Genomic DNA, 17265 nt, shown 5'->3' on the forward strand with positions numbered 1-17265 from the left:
CCCATGTAAGAAGAGATAACTAGGTAAATTATAACCAATGGCAAAATAGAAAATAAGAGTTAATGACTAGTTATCAAAAGGAAACAACTCATGTTGACGGAAAAATGTAAAGAAAGTTTGATTTTGTTTTCCAGGGCCTGCCACAAGCTTTCAGTTTATACATTTTTCAGGTTATAAGATAAAATTAAACTATACTTACATATATACTAACTGCTTCCACTGTCACAACATGAGGCCAAAGGTACTGGTGAGTATCTCCATTGGAAAGGCTTACGTGGGGTTTCTACAGCTTCTAAAGTCAGAGAGAGGATCAGGCCACTGTATGAAAACCTGCTTACCCGATTTATAAAAATAAACATTCAGGCTGAGAGCTGCTATCTACAAAGCCTCAAGTCATGTCAGGAGAAGCAGCAGGAATGAGAAACAGAAAATAGTTACAGAAACTCAAAAGACACCAAAACTCCAAGAACAAAATATCACATTTAGGCCAGTCCCTGCTACCACCGTCCAACAAATAAACAAAAACCCACAAAGTAAAAATCATTTCCAGGTATCTTTGTTTGTAAATAAGGGACCCCTGCAAGTTCTGTTCTTGTCTGATAGACAACCTGAAATCTCACAAAAATGACTTTTTCTTTCATCATCGAATAGGGGCTTCTTCAGCTGTGTAATTGGCAGGTGCTCCATAGTCAGCTGAGGCCATTAGGAGGTTAATTTATTGTATTTTAGGGCCAGAGCAATAAATCACTGGTCGTAGTCGATAACATTTGCACCAAAAGGTGGCATTCAGGACTATTTGGCATTAAATGCTAAATTAAATTAAATTGAATTAAACCAAAGCTAAACCAAAGCTCACCGAGAACTTCTCTCTACCTTTTCTCCATTTTCTCTGGAGAGTTCTCGAAATGCTAAGGTGAAATTTGCAGATTTTCCATTGTTCTCTTCACACCTGGCCATAGCGTGGAGAGACTCTGCTAACCTCTGATGGAAGTAATGGGCTGGAGGGCCGTGGGAATAGGAAATAATTTCTATAAGAAAATATATTTTCTGAACTTAGGGCCCTGGGGATGGTTGTAAAAGTGACCCAGGCTCTGAGAATTGTTATTGGAATGGTGGTAGCTTGGAACTGAGGTAACCTGTCCTCATCCCAACATGGAGCAGCAAGAGGCCTTAACACATTTTAGAGGCTTCTCTGTCTTATGCAGTGTTTGTCTTCATGAACGAGCTTCCTCCTAAACTTTAAAAAGTCAGCGCTAGGCTTTCTGGTGAGAGGGAGATGATAATTCTGGCTTTGCTATGGTTTTATCCCTTTAAGACTCACAAACAGAGATGAGGCTCTTGCTGACAGTTTCTTCCATCGGGAAAAAAATGGTGCAATCAAGTTGTGACCCACCCCCAAATATAGGCCCTGATGTGTAAGAACTAGGTCAACAGATTGTGAGTGTTCGGGGTTCATTATCTTCCGTTCAGATCAAACCTCAGCCTCTGTTGCTTCATTAAAAGCTAGATGGGCAGTAGGGGCGTGGGGTGGGGGGAACAAATGAGGATAGATGGAAAATGGAAAGCCAAATTCGAGAGTTCATGGTGCAGTGATTGTATTCTTGCCAAAGGTTTGGAAAGAAGCATATTTTCTAAGTACGGTTGTTTTCCTTTTCAACTCAGATTTTCAGAAAAGGGGTGAGTTTTCTCCTGTCTCACTGTTTTTTCCCAGAGAGAGGAAGGTACTGTCCCCATTCTGTTCCTTGGCCAACGCATGTAATTCATACCACAAAGCCAACATTGGGCTGTTTCAGATCTTTAATCAGCTCTTGAACCCTTCCCTTCAAGTCTATTTTTAACCACCTCAAAAGTCCCTGTTACCTACCAATGATTCCCTGTGTTAGATGGGTAATTCACTAAATTCCTTAGAGGAAGTGAATTTTGCATCCTAATTGTCCTGTTAGCTTCCCCTTTTCGGGGCTGATGAAAATGCAAAGAGAAATAATGCATTAATGTGCAGTTTCTCTCCCAGCAGGATCGGCGTCATGTATAATTTATTTTCTGCAAGTGCTATAAATAGCCATGTAAAAATCTGTTGATTCCACTGGGAGAAAGGCCTAAATTGTAAGAGTCCCACTGACATCATGAACTTAATCCAGTGTGAATGGAAGTGGCAGCTCTTTTTGCAGAGTGCCATTAATACTTTAACACTAGTAAATTGATGTCACATCAATATGTGTATTTCTAAGAGCTTTCCACAAGAATGTGCTTTTGCTGTTTGTGAGAAGTAAATTTAATTGGGGGTGGGAGAAGATATTTAAATTCCTCTGGTCCTCTCTCTGATATCCACAAACATATATGCATCAACCATTTGCTTTTCATTCTCTCTCTTTTTTTTTTTTTGAGGCAAGGTCTTGCTCTGTCATCCAGGCTAAAGTGCAGTGGCACAATCATAGCTTACTGCAACCTCAGACTCCTGTGCTCAATTGATCCTTCCACCTCAGCTTCCAGAGCAGCTGGGACTACAGGCATGCACCATGACCCCTGGCTAATTTTTTTTTTTTTTTTTTTTTTTTTGAGACGGAGTCTCGCTCTGTCACCCAGGCTGGAGTGCAGTGGCCGGATCTCAGCTCACTGAAAGCTCCGCCTTCCGGGTTTACACCATTCTCCTGCCTCAGCTTCCCGAGTAGCTGGGACTACAGGCGCCCGCCACCACGCCCGGCTGGTTTTTTTGTATTTTTTAGTAGAGATGGGGTTTCACCGTGTTAGCCAGGATGATCTCGATCTCCTGACCCCGTGATCCGCCCATCTCGGCCGCCCAAAGTGCTGGGATTACAGGCTTGAGCCACCGTGCCCGGCCTAATTTTTTAAATTTTCAGTAAAGAGAAGGTCTTGCTATGTTAGCTAGGCTGGTCTCAAACTCCTGGCCTCAAGCAGTCCACCTGCCTTGGCCTCCCAAGCTGCCGGGATTACAGGCACAAGCCATCTTGTGTATCTTGCCTGGCCCCATTCTTCTTTTTTCCTTCTCTTCCTCTTCTTCCTCCTTCTCCTCCCTTTTTTTGGGGGGGGAGGGGTGTCTTCTATCAAGAGTTAGATTTGTAATTCAAATGATTGAACAATCTGTGTTATGCCAGATAGTATATAGAAAATATTGTGAAACCACTATGTGGGGAAAATAGATTAAAACAGGGCCACGAAAGGCTAGATTTGTAAAATGCTCTGCACTGTGACAGCTCCTTTTCATCCTGGGATTCTTCAATAAAACCAGAAACTTTCTAGTCTACACTTTAAACAGCCTGCCTTTTAAAGCAAATACTCATGTTTCTGTGAGTTCAGAGTGCAGTAGGAAGGCTAATGGGAGGGAGGAGATGAGTGAGTGGCAGGCATCGCGGGAGTGCCTAGAACCTTTGGCAGACTCGGATTAGTCGAATGCAACCGGACATGTAGGAGAGGAGTTTATAGCCATCTTGGTTGTAATTAAAAGAAAGCAGCTGTATTATCCAAGTCCTTTTATATCCCCAGAAAAGGGAGCACATGATGACTGATGCCATTTCCCCTTTCTTTGTCTACGTGTGAACACAGAAACCAGCAAAGCCTTGTGCAGTCAACACGCGCTTTCTGGCTTCTACGCTCGTTCTGGCAGTGCCAACAGGAGTGAACAGAGGTTCACTTTTTTCTGTTTTTTTCTTTTTTGTTGTTGTTTGTTTGTTTTTTTATCTTTGACCAAGCAATTATTATTTTGGTGGGGGGCGGGATGAGGGAGAGCCGTGACTCCTCCCTAAGTCTTCAAGCAGGCAACTGAATACTATCATTGTTGCGTATATCAACTACTAAGTGATCACCATAGCACTGCAGTATATACTTACATGTACTCTTGGGTTTAGTCTTACAGTAACCTTATGAAATAGACACCACCACCCTCATTTTACAGATGAAGAAAGAACCTGAGGGTCAATTGTCTTGCCAAAGGTCATGCAGCTGAAAGTGGCAGGGCAAGAATCGGAAGCCCAGTTTGTCTTACCTTCGAGCCCCAGCCCTTCACCAGGATGTTCTGCTCTCAACTTGGGGATGGGAAGGTACCCCGTCCACTGGAGCCACTTGTCCACACTCTCCCTCAGTCACCTCCTACCTGTTGGGCTGCAGAGGCAGCCTCTTCTTTTCTCCTCCTTCTACCCAAATCTTCGTGTACCACTCAGCCTCCATCTCCTTCCCTGTAGTCTTTAGAGTGGGCTGAGAAGCAAAGCCAGTCCCCTCACACTGGTCTAGCCAACAAGTATTCAGTAAGCACCTACTCTGCCCCCAGAATGAAGGGAGGGGCACCTCTAAAAGGTAACATGTATTGAGCACTCACTTTGTGCTAGGCTAAGTGGGTAGGAACCATAATACCCCTGAGACCGTAGCAGAGGGTTTGGTTTGGTTTCCAGTGTTCAGTGTGCCATTTGGGGAGTGTACCATTCATTCTGAACGTGCAGTGGGGTTGTCTGCTGACAGGCAATCCCAAGCTAGGGGTTATAACTGGAGATAAAGGGTCAGGTAAGTTTGAGAAGCACCACATCAAACAAAACAAAGCAGACTTCTTCCCTACAAGGGCTGTTCTGAGAGAGCTGGAAGTACAGCATTTTCCAAACTCACTGGACCACAGCCCCCACCTTGTCACAGCGTGATTTGCACGGCAGTTTTGAGAATGTTGCTGTGCAACGTCCTGTCTGTCTTACCACTTTGAAAGCCAAGTCTCACCAAATATGCTTAAAACTCAGATCCTTTAGCCAAACTCGGGAAGCCGTTTCTCCACAGGAAGCTGTAGTAGAAGCTGTGCATTCTGTCTCATGGTCCTGCACAAGCCAGGACTCTTTCTGGAATGTCTCAGAGTAAAATACGCTGTGATGTTTGTGTTGCTTCTCTCCTGTCCTCCTCCTCCTCCCCAGTCCTTTTCAGAGCTGATGTGGTGATGGAAAGGTGATGGTGGTTGATAATTCCTGCAGGAGGTTTTATGAACGCTTTTCTTTTTAAACACCCGTTCCCAGATTTTGTTGTTCATCAGACTTTACCCTACCAGTCGGTTTCAGTGGATACGTTCAACTCCAAGAACGATGTGTACGTGGCCATCGCGCAGCCCAGCATGGAGAACTGCATGGTGCTGGAGTGGGACCACATCGAAATGAATTTCCGGAGCTATGACAACATTACAGGTGTGTTGTGGCTTTCATCAGATGTGTTGAACTAATTTCAGCATTCCTCAAGCCCATGGGAGAAGGAACGCCCTCTGTATTGAGGGAGAGCTTGGCCGTCTAACCTGGTTAGAGCTGGGGAACACGTCCCAGCCTACCCTCTGGGTCTCTCCAGTTTTTGTCTTGGTGTGGTCCGTTACTGGGAGAGTGGAAACCTCAGGTAGTGATCCTGCTTACTACTGATGACCATTTGCAGGTTGCACGTGGTGGGAGGCATTTTTTAGTAGGGGTGAGAAGTCACACTGAGAATCCTTTGTTCTGAGCAGTATCAGAACCCAGGTCTGTACCAGCTTTGTAGCAACTAAATTATGCTTTGACTTTCGTTAAGCTGATTGTTAACTAATATGCTAACAAACACACACACATACCCTATAGCTTGTTTCTAGCGCCCTTTGCTAAGTCCTAGTGATCACTGCTTTCTTTTAGTAAGTACATACAAAATAAGAATAAATAGATCCCTAAATTAGGCATTTGGGATATGAATTAGTTAACGCTTCTTTCAGTGCTGTCATGGGATCCCAGTGCCTTAGCCTTACTAAGTGTGGACTGTCTACTTGCTTTTGAAATAACCTTTGAAACACTTCTCATTTATCAACGTGCAATCTGATAATAATACTGTGTAAACAGTGCCACAAAGGTCTAATTATCACCCCAGGAGAGGGTTTCCCTTAGAGGCTCCTGATGTGGCCTTAGAGCAGCGTTTTACTGTTGCAGCAAGAAGCATATTCAGGTAGAATTTCTAGACTGGGAGGCTCCTAAGAGTCTCCCAAGCACCAAGTGGCTTCGCAGCAGGTACGGGGAGGTGGGGAGGCGGGGAGAGCTGCTAATGAGCCTTATCTCACAGTGTATCTCAGTGTGAGATGTACATCGGATGCTCCGAGGATGCCATTTCAGATGAGCTGGCCACCGTCGGGCCATCTGGCCTACCAGTGCTGAGCTCACCTTCCAGAGAGTAGCGCTCTTGGAAGTGCAGACTCAGCACAGAGTGGCACAGGTGAACCTGCTGTGGAAGCCAAGAACAAGGGATATGAGGAAGCGAGTCCATACCCACGTGGTTTTGTTCTTCCCTCTTCGTCCTGACATGGAAGATAGGGGAGGGGAGGATGAGCTGGCCTCTCTGCCTTTTCTCTCCATCTCTAGGGTAGGAGATGGGAGCAGAATGAAGCTTTGCTGTTTTTTGTTCTTTGTTTTTTTGTGGGTTTTTTGTTTTTGTTTTTGTTTTGAGACAGGCTCTTACTCTGTCACCCAGGCTGGAGTACAGTGATGCAATCTTGCCTCATTGCAACCTGGAACTCCTGGGCTCAAGGGATCCTCCTGCCCCAGCCTCCTGAGTAGCTGGGACTACAAGCACACACCACTGCACCCAGTTAATTTTTTATTTTTTGTAGAGACAGGGTCTCACTATGATGCCCAGGCTGGTCTCAAACTCTTGAGCTCAAGGGATCCTCCTGCCTTGGCCTCCCAAAGTGCTGGGATTGTAGGCTTGAGCCACCTTGCCTGGCTGAGCTTTGCTCTTGAACAAGTTCCAGAGCCGATGTTGGCTGTAAGCCTGTGAGGCACCAGGGCCTAGTTTATCCCATTGGAAGCTCATAACAGTCCTTGGAGTTACATCTGTCCATAGGTTGGAGGACAAAAGCTCTCTTCTTTAGAGAGAGGAGGCATACATATTAGAAAGAGCTCAGCTTTTGAAAACTGATGCACACGGATTGTACTCCCAACTCTGCCGTGGACTAGGAAGTACCTGTGCCTTTGAGGCGTGGTTTTCTCATCTGGGAAATGGGGAGTGGATGTGCCTCATGTGGATGCTGTGAGGACTGAGTGCACGGAGCAGGCACTTCTCAAAGCCGCCATCCTTTTCACAGCCTTACAAATGATGAGGTCCAGGCTCAGGCGTGTCCAGTCACCCACTGTTTATTCAGGGCCGAGCCTGGGGTTTCTCATGGTTGTACCCCACTGGATTTCTCTCCCAGGTTGACCTTGGTAGGACAGCCCTGTCTTTCTTTTTTCTTTTTATTACTATTATTATTATTATTATTACTATTTTAGATGGAGTCTCACTCTGTCGTCGTGCTGAAGTGCAGTGGCACAGTCTCAGCTCACCGCAACCTCCGCCTCCTGGGTTCAAGTGATTCTCCTGCCTCAGCCCTCTGAGTAGCTGGGACTGTAGGCACCCACCACCACACCCGGCTAATGTTTTTTATTTTTAGTGGAGACGGGGTTTCGCTATGTTGGCTAGGCTGATCTCAAACTCCTGCCCTTCTGATATACGGCAGCTGGTGGCATTCTTAAATTTATTTGTTTGTTCCAAAGATTTCTTGAACATTTACTCTAAGCCAGGCATGTTCTTGGTGCTGGGGACACAGCAGTGAATAAACCAGATAAAATTCTGGCCGGGCATAATGGCTCATGCCTGTAATCCCAGCACTTTGGGAGGTCAAGGCAGGTGGCTCATGAGGTCAGGAGTTTGAGACCAGCCTGGCCAATGTGGTGAAACCTTGTCTCTACTAAAAATACAAAAATTAGCCAGGCGTGGTGGTGGGCGCCTGTAATCCCAGCTACTTGGGAGGCTCGGGCAGAAGAATTGCTTGAACCCGGGAGGCAGAGGTTGCAGTGAGCCAAGATCATGCTGCTGCACTCCAGCCTGGGTGACAGGGCAAGACTCCATCTCAAAAAAACAAAACAAAACGTAAAAACCTTTGCCCTCAGGAGTTTCCATTCTAATGGGAGAAAGAGACAGTAAGAAAGAATATTCGTATTGTAATAATTATCGTAAAAATAATTGTAGTATTAACAAAAAACACATCAGACAGAAATGTGCTAAGGAGGGGAAATAAAGTGAAGAAGGAAGATGTGGAGTACTGTGTGTGGGAGGATTTGAAGGCTTGGGTAGAGTGTCCAGGAGAGGCCTCGTCAAGAAGGTGCTACTTGAATAAGACCTGTGGGATCGGTGGGATTGGTTCCCATGGAGGGGAAGAGCATTCCAGGCAAAGGGAGCAGCAAGTGCATAGGTAGAGGCAGGAGAGCATCTCTCCTGTTTGAAGAACATCCGGGGGGATGGTTTGGCACGAGCAAAATGAGCCAGCGCGGAGTTGCAGTTGATGAGTCCGAAGTCAGAAAGGTTCATCATGGAGTCTCACAGATCCTAGGAAGGACTTGGCTTTTCTTCTGAATGTCCTGCAAAGCCACGGAGGGTTTTGTGCAGAGGCAGGAGGATGCAGGTACCTAGCTAAGGGGCTGGATTGTGTCCAGCTACCAGGTCCAATATAGACTTTTGGAGTGAGGGCACAAAGGTGGAAGCACCGTGGCCAGCTAAGAGGCTATGAAAAGAATCTGGAACCCAGGCAAGCAAGCATGGCCTGGACCCAATGGAGGCCACAGAGCTGGTAGGGAGGAAGTCAGTGCGATCCGAGTGGGTGTGGCTGGGGTCAAAGCCCTGCTGGACCTTGTTAGTTTCCAAGGATTCCTCAGCCCCTCAGTCTCCAAGTCTGAATCATCCCACAGCTCAGCGACCATGACATGAAGCCCACCTGGCTCCTCTTTTCACCACCAAGCCCGAGAAATGAGTTCCAACATCAGACTGGCTTTTGATCATCCTGGCTCCAGCCCTTACTGGTTGGTGGCCGTGGCCAAGTGGTTTAATGTGCACGAGCCCCTTTCATCTGTAAAGTGGAGATTTTAGGAATTTCCACTTTATCTGTAAAATGAGATCAGCATAGTATTGGACTTGGACTCAGAGAAACACTATAAGGAATTTTTTTTTTTTTTTTTTTTTTTTTTTTTTTTTTTTTTTAGATAGAGTCTCATTCTTGTCACACAGGCTGGAGTGCAGTGGTGTGATCTCGGCTCACTACAACCTCCACCTCCCAGATTCAAGCGATTTTCCGGCCTCAGCCTCGCGAGTATCTGGGATCACAGGCACACACCACCATGCCTGGATAATTTTTGTATTTTTAGTAGAGATGGGGTTTCACCATGTTGGCTAGGCTGTTCTCGAACTCCTGACCTCAGGTGATTTACCCGCCTCCGCCTCCCAAAGTGTTAGGATTACAGGTATGAGACAACGTGCCTGGCCAATACTGTAAGGATTTAATGGGGGTAAAATAGGAGCAACCCTCCTTTTCCCCCCACAGACTCTACCTTTATGATTCCCGTTAAAACTGCTCCACAACTTGCATGAGCGTTGGGAATGCAGAGAGCAGCAGACTTCCCTGAGGGAGGCAGAAGGTGGTGCTACAGAAGGAAGGGGGATCGCTCCATGGAGGGAGGAGTGGAGCTGTCTCTCGGTAGCTGGCATTGAGCCTGGCATGAGGGAAAGCCCTACAGCACACGTGGATAGGCAAGGACGCTGCCCTGGGTGCTACTTGCCTAGAAGAAGAAGGAGGTAAATGGATCATTCTCCCTCCCTGTGCTGTGCGTACCTCATTTGACATCTTGTTTGGTCGTGGGGTCGTCCCCAAGTTGACAAGGGTGGGGCAGGATTTTCTCAATGCATGCACTTCCTCCTTTGCCGGCCTGGTGACCATGTTGCCAAAGGGATGGCTCCAGCTGTCCATGTGCCCCAGGGGAGAGAGAGAAACCCATGGTCATGTTCACCGTGAGGTTCGCTTCCCCTCGTTCTCTCTACACCTCATCTCGGCTTTCTCAATTTTGGTTTATTTTGTTTGCCTTTTGATTTCTGCAGGCTAAGTATGTTCCGACCTGTAATCCCTCTTCCTACATTCACCACCCCCACCCGCCACACACACGCACACAATGATCTGTCTGCTACTGACAACTCCACGGCTAACCTGGACAGAGTGTGTTCCAGAGCATCTCCAGGAAAGGAATTCCTTCTGTTTCACGTGGTCCTTTGGCTGTGACAGGCAGACCTCTAGGATGCTTCTGGGGGGCGGTGGCCTCCGTAGCCAGGTGCTCAAGAAGAGACGAGGAGCCTGCACTCTCAATTAGTGTTGGCAGGGTGGAAGTCAATGCTGCTTTTGAAGAGCAGTTTGGCAGTTAAAACCCAAAAGCTTAAAAATGTGCACAACATTTGCCCCAGCAATTCTTACACTTGAGAACACTGCCAGATGGTATCAAAACATGTTATTTAACAATATTTCAAAGGAAACGTTATTTTACAATAAGGAAAACCTAGAAATAACTGCAATGTCCAACAGTAGAGCATTAATTAAATACAAGATGGTGCATCTATGCAATGAGATTCTGTGTAGTGTCAAACAGTATCAAGTTGTTGAAGAATCATCAGCATGAGGAAATGTTCACAGCATGGGCGCCAAGTGGAAAAAAGGTAGATTATAAAATATCTATGGATAACATAAACCCCAGTTTTTGAAAAAAGAATATTTGAATATGTGCATAGATTAAACAATAAATAATATAATCAAGATATTAGGTGTTATTTCACATCTATAGTACAACTGGCTTGTATTTTCTTCTTTGTGCTTTTTGGTTCTTTGGTAGCAGAGTGTAGACTGAGGCCAAACTATCTGAATTTAAATCTCAGTCTCTACCACATACTAGCTGTGTGACTTTTACTAAATTACTTAACTTCTCTGTGCCTCAGTTTTACCCTTTGTAAAATGGGGATGATGGTGCTGCTAAGAATAGTATATGCCTCATACAGTTGTTATAAGGATTAAATAAGTAAATGCATGTAGAGTACTTAGAATAGTGCCTGGTCATAGCTACACATTTTTTTATTTTTATTTTTTTTTGAGATGGAGTCTCGCTCTGTCGCCCAGGCTGGAGTGCAGTGGCTCGATCTCGGCTCACTGCAACCTCCGCCTCCCGGGTTCATGCCATTCTCCTGCCTCAGCCTCCCGAGTAGCTGGGACTACAGGCGCCCACCACCACGCCCGGCTAATTTTTTTGTATTTTTAGTAGAGACGGGGTTTCACCGTGTTAGCCAGGATGGTCTTGATCTCCTGACCTCGTGATCCGCCCACCTCGACCTCCCAAAGTGCTGGGATTACAGGCATAAGCCACCGTGCCCGGCCCACCTACACACTTTTTACGTTTTACCTCTTAGTATTTTCAAAATTTGCTCTGGTAAACATTTAGCACACATATCCTCAGGAAAAAACAATGCAATAATTAGTTTTAAACAAGGAAAAGGTATTAGGTCCTTGCAGGAAGGCCAGAATGGTGAAAGAGAAAAGTAAATGCCACTCTGAAAACCACCCAGTGTCAGCCCCCAAAGCCAGTCCTTAGGAGAGAAATGGAATCATCCTTAGAATTTGGGATTCTGGCCAATTTCACTTTGGTCCAAATTACATAGAAAATTAAAGGAAAGAAAAAACCTTTAATCAAATGATCTAGATGGAGGATCAGTGGTCTTGTGGGTGGTCCTTTGCTTAGTGGTTGGTCTTCTGGAATGGGGAGGTCTGGGGGGCATCTGGGTGCAGGATGAGAAGGGATGGTGGGAGGTGAGCCAGAGAGGAGAGCCACCATGGAAAATGGTCCTCTGTCTCTGCAAAGTCTTAGTTTTATGACGCCTGAACGAGATCATTCAGACTATCGCTCCTTCTTTAGATATTTATGCATGCCCCCTATGGGCAAGCACTAAGGGGCAAGGTCTTGTGATTACTGTGACAATTGCTTCAATTGTCCAATAATGATACCCACTAATGATCAATCACCCCCTAGGTGCCAGTGCTCCATGCTAGAAACGCTTGCCATGAATGATCTCATTTCATCCTTACAGTCACTTGTAAGATCAGTGCTGGCAGCATCTTCAATCTCATTTTATGAATGAGGAACTTGAGCACAGAGTTGGGTTAACTGGCACAGGGTCAGAAAGCTTACAAGGTGCAGGGCTAGGCTTTGAACCCTAGGCCTCTGGTCTGTGTCATGAGGTTTAACCCTACTCTTTCTGCCTCCACTTGGCTTCCTTTGGCTCTGGAAATCAAAAGAGCCCAAATGTCTTCAAGAACACTCAGAAATCTTTTTCTCCTGCCTCTGAGACCTCAGTCCTGCCTTTTTACCATCCCTTACCCAACCCTACCGCCAGGAGAAGCCTGTTTAACTGCCTACTTCTGCCATATGGAGTCAGGAAATACTTTTTATTTTTCTTCCATGGATACACATTTTTTAACTGACAAATTAAAATTGTGTCTATTTGTTTGTGTATAAAATGTAGTTTTGAAATATGTATAGATTGTGAAATGGCTAAATCAAGCTATTTAATGTAGCTTTATTAAAAAGCATAACGATAATTCCTTTGGTGCATTAGTGAGTTTCCTGAATTGTATGCCTGCCTCTGAGGACTCCAGAGGCCCTGATGACCTCACTTGACCATTTCTATGGAAGCACATTTTTAGATAATTTTAAAAAATTGTTTTAATTGTGGCAAAATACACAAAGCACAAAATGTACTATCTTAACCGTGTTTTAATATACTGGTCAGTAGTGTTAGATACATTCACATTGTTGTATAACTAACCTCCAAACGCTTTTCATCTTGAAAAACTGAAACTCTGCCATCAAATGACAACTCCTCATTTCCCCCATCCCACAGCCCCTGACAACCACTCCTTTCCTTTCTGTCCCTATACATCTGACTGCTCTAGGTACCTCATACAACTGGAATCATATAGTATTTATCTTTTTGTGACTGGCTATTTCACTTAGCTTAATGCCCTCAAAGTCCATCTATGTTGTAGCATATGGCAGAATTTTCTTCCTTTTTAAGGCTGAATAATATTCCATTTTATGTATATGCCACACTTGGTCTATTCATCCGTTGAAGCAACCTGAGTTACTTCCACCTTTTGGCTATTGTGAAGGATGATGTTATAGGTGTCTTAGTCTGTTTGGGCTGCTGCAACAGAATACCATAGACTGAGTGGCTTATAAGCAACAGAAATTTATTTCTCGTAGTTCTGGGGCTGGGAAGTCCAAGATCAAGACACTGGCAGATTTGGTATGTGGCAAGAACCCACTGCATAGCTGACCACCTCTTTGCTGTGTCTTTATGTGGTGGAAGGGCAGAGGGAGTTGGAAGGGCACTAACCCCATTCCTGAGGACTCTGTTCCCATGAACTAATCACCTCCCAAAGGCCCCACCACCAAATACCATCACATTGGAGGTGAGGTTTCATCATATGCATTTGGAGAGAGCACAAACATTTGGTCTATAGCATTAGGTGTACAGATATCTCTTTGAGTCACTGCTTTCAATTATTTTGGGTTTATACCAAGAAGTGGAATTGCTGGCTCGTAGGTTAAGTCCATGTTTACTGTTTTCCATAGTGACGGTGCCATTTCACACTCCCATCAGCAGTGTACAAGAGTACAAGTGGAGATGCGTTTTTAGCTGTAGTTGCACTAATCTCCTCTCCTTTATTTTGGAGCACAGGTCAGTCCATCGTGGGCTGTAAGGCCATTCTCATCGATGATCAGGTCTTTGTGGTGGTAGCCCAGCTCTTCGGCGGCTCTCACATTTACAAATACGACGAGAGCTGGACCAAATTTGTCAAATTCCAAGACATAGAGGTCTCTCGCATTTCCAAGCCCAACGACATCGAGCTGTTTCAGATCGACGACGAGACGTTCTTTGTCATCGCAGACAGCTCGAAGGCTGGTCTGTCCACAGTTTACAAATGGAACAGCAAAGGATTTTATTCTTACCAGTCACTGCATGAGTGGTTCAGAGACACGGATGCAGAGTTTGTTGATATCGATGGAAAATCACATCTCATCCTGTCCAGCCGCTCCCAGGTCCCCATCATCCTCCAGTGGAATAAAAGCTCTAAGAAGTTTGTCCCTCATGGTGACATCCCCAACATGGAGGACGTACTGGCTGTGAAGAGCTTCCGAATGCACAATACCCTGTACCTTTCCCTCACCCGCTTCATCGGGGACTCCCGGGTCATGAGGTGGAACAGTAAGCAGTTCGTGGAGATCCAAGCTCTTCCATCCCGGGGGGCCATGACCCTGCAGCCCTTTTCTTTTAAAGATAATCACTACCTGGCCCTGGGGAGTGACTATACATTCTCTCAGATATACCAGTGGGATAAAGAGAAGCAGCTATTCAAAAAGTTTAAGGAGATTTATGTGCAGGCGCCTCGTTCCTTCACAGCTGTCTCCACCGACAGGAGAGATTTCTTTTTTGCATCCAGTTTCAAAGGGAAAACAAAGATTTTTGAACATATCATTGTTGACTTAAGTTTGTGAAGGTGTGGTGGGTGAAATTAAAAGACATGTAGCATTAGCTCTCACAAAAGAGGACCAAGAAAAATCAACACACAAATCAAAGCCAGGCTCAGAGCCCTGAAATTAAAAAGCACTGACATAGTTAGACGTTTTCAAACTTTTAGAACTCACATTTTAATCAGGGATTGCATTTATTGGCTAACTGCATGACATGCCCCTTCTGCCATTTTAAAGAGCATCTTAAAGCCTGTAATTTCTGAGAAAAGAGTACAGCATTTACTCTTACCATCTAGAAATGTAATATGCCTTTTTTCCCCCTTTTTAATGAGGAAGAAGAAAATTGGATAAGATGGGACAGCTCTTATAATGAAATAAAAAAACAAACTTTGAGCCCCTCTCATTCCACTTGAGCAATCTTTTTGGTAAGAACTCTTAAAGCCAAAAGTCAGCTAAAAAGATTTGCTGATTATTAGTTTAAAAATCTTGTAACACTCAGCAGTGCTATTTTGAGTCATCCCAGTTTCCTAAAAGTAATGCCCAGTCTTCCTGAATCCTCCTTAATAGCAGAACCTTGGTGATTTTGTTGGCTCATATGAATGCTTGTCATGGATACGTTAGCAATTTAATGTTTGACATTGCTTCCTCTGCCACAAAGACAATATTCCGGTGACACATGTCTAGACCCAGCACAGGCGGCAGGCCCAGCAGCGACTCAAAGGAGTTTCTCCCTCTTTCTTATGGTTCAAAGCTGACCCTGTGGTGACCAGAGCAGTAATGCTTGTTTGATGCTCTTCATGGCTCATCTGCTTCTCGGAACCCACCCGTTGAGTTTGTGGGTAACCAGCAGACAGGCCAAACACTGAATGGTGCTTTTCATTTCGTCCTTTAGAGGGATGAAACAGTTATTTCCGTCTGATGAGCATTTGGTAGAATTTTTGAAGTGAGATTTTACGAAGGCAAAGAGGACTTTACACAGATCTTGACGTGCTTTGAAACCTAGAGGTGGTCCTTTGATTGGTGCGTGTCCTTGCCCTCTGGACAACTGAATATTTCAAGTAATCGAATACCAACTTCCCTGCCGGCCCACCTGCCTTCTGCCCCGCTTGTGTAACAGTCCCGTTTTGTTGAGTTGCTGCTATTGCAGCTGCCAGTGAAGCTCACACCAAATCACAACCCAAGATACTCAGATAGGAAGACTCCCTCTCCTAGTACTTTCCCAAAGGAACCCCGCCCCCCGCCCCGCCCCGGGACGCACATGCTCACAGGGCCCACGTGTTGGCTGTGGAATCAGCCTGTGCAGGCTGGGGATCTCAGGCTGATCAGTAGGGGCCAGCTTTGGAGCCAGACAAGCTGAATCCCACACTCCAGGTCTGTGCTCAAGAAACCAGATGGTGTATTTCCAAATGGGCCTCTCTGGTATGGGCAATAGGGAAGCTCCTGGGGTTCGGTTATGTGGAAGATTCTTAGTGGATGTTCCACCTGGTTAGCTGGTTCTCTTCAGAGATTATAAAGTGAATGCCTTTAGGGGTAGCTCTGAGAGAGAAATCCAACAACTTCATTCCTAGCCATGAAAGTAGCACGATCATATTGTACTGTATTGTTATTGTAAAATGATTATTTGCCATGTCATGAGTAGGTAGATGTTTTGCCACAAATATGAATGTGTTTGTTGTTTCCTGACTTTAAGCAATGAAGACTGAGACAATAAATAGCACTCAGAGAATGAAGCATTGATGTTACATCAGCACTCTTGGGTAACATTCTGGGACTGTAGGCTGAGGCTTCCAGCCTCAGAAACCACGGATTTTAGTGAACGAACTCACCCACACATAGTAGTGTTGTCACTTGAAACTTCTACAAATACCAAGCAAACAGGAGAAAAGTGGTTTGTTTTCATTTTTAAGTGCAAATTACTTTTCTTCTGCTTTTTTTTTTTTTTTTTTTTTTTTTTTTTGCCTTCTTGGTTTATTTGAACAGGCTACAAATGCCCAGGTTCCCCCATTAGAGGCTGAAAGGGGAAGAGCTCTGCCGTTCCTGCAGCCCTAAAGATGGCAAGCTATTCTTTCTGTTGCATGGAACCCCTCAGACAAACTGAGCAGAAAAATGGGTATTTGGCAAACTGTAGGAGATATTTAGACAGTCCCAGCAACTATGCCAGATCAAGGTAATGTTCCCAATTCCAGCCACGTGTCGGGATGGCAAGGTGGCATCTTTTCACAGTGTTGCCACTGCAGAGAGGTATCATGTTCCCAGCTGTACCTCTGAGGGTGAATTAGCGACTGAGCCCCCTGCACTCACTATTCTGATCACATTGCCAGATTCTGGGAAACCAGGAAACACAGGACGCCGGGCTTAGGATGGGGAGAGCTGTTGAGTCCGGATGGGGAATTAGGGGGTGAAAGAATGATCTAAACAGGTGATGGATGGGGTGTGAGAAGTGGGTGACCCACTCAACTGCAATCGGGTTTTCCTTTTTTATAATTTTATTTTATACAAGACTAAAGCCTGCAATCTACAGAGCGCCTATGCTGTGGAAGGAGATATTTATTCTGGCCAACTTACTAAAGGAGCATAGATGTTCTTGGCACAGGGTGGCGAACGCTTTGCTTCATTAATCTTACTGCTTCATCCCAAGAATCCCTGAAGTTTTAAACAATTCCTGCAAGAAGCATTCTTCCAGTAATAATGTAAAACACAAAACCAACCAAGCAACAGCAAAAATGCAAAGCAGAGACATATGTGGACTGTCCCCAGTGGAGATCAGCTTGAAGCGGGGGGCAGATCTTTCTTCTACTTTCCCTCCCATCACCCATTGGGTGGTCGTCTGCTCAGCTTGTTTCTTCTTGATGAGCTCTGTGGCTAGGCTCCTGGACTGATCCCTCTGTGCAGCCATGTGGCTTTAAGG

General features: G+C 45.2%; 1 protein-coding gene across 1 annotated transcript in view; it reads left to right on the plus strand.

Annotated features, from left to right (window-relative positions):
- LOC105487835 (leucine rich repeat LGI family member 2) overlaps positions 1-16087 on the plus strand; it is a 30095-nt gene extending 14008 nt beyond the window's left edge. Inside the window, exons 7-8 of the mRNA XM_011751460.2 lie at positions 5004-5168; positions 13564-16087. Coding sequence (XP_011749762.1) covers positions 5004-5168; positions 13564-14381 — 983 coding nt within the window. The 3' untranslated portion in view covers positions 14382-16087. The remainder of the gene's footprint in view (positions 1-5003; positions 5169-13563) is intronic.
- The last annotated feature ends 1178 nt before the right edge of the window (positions 16088-17265 follow it).

The sequence above is a fragment of the Macaca nemestrina genome, chromosome 3, assembly GCF_043159975.1.
Source record: "Macaca nemestrina isolate mMacNem1 chromosome 3, mMacNem.hap1, whole genome shotgun sequence".
NCBI classification, from domain to species: domain Eukaryota; kingdom Metazoa; phylum Chordata; class Mammalia; order Primates; family Cercopithecidae; genus Macaca; species Macaca nemestrina.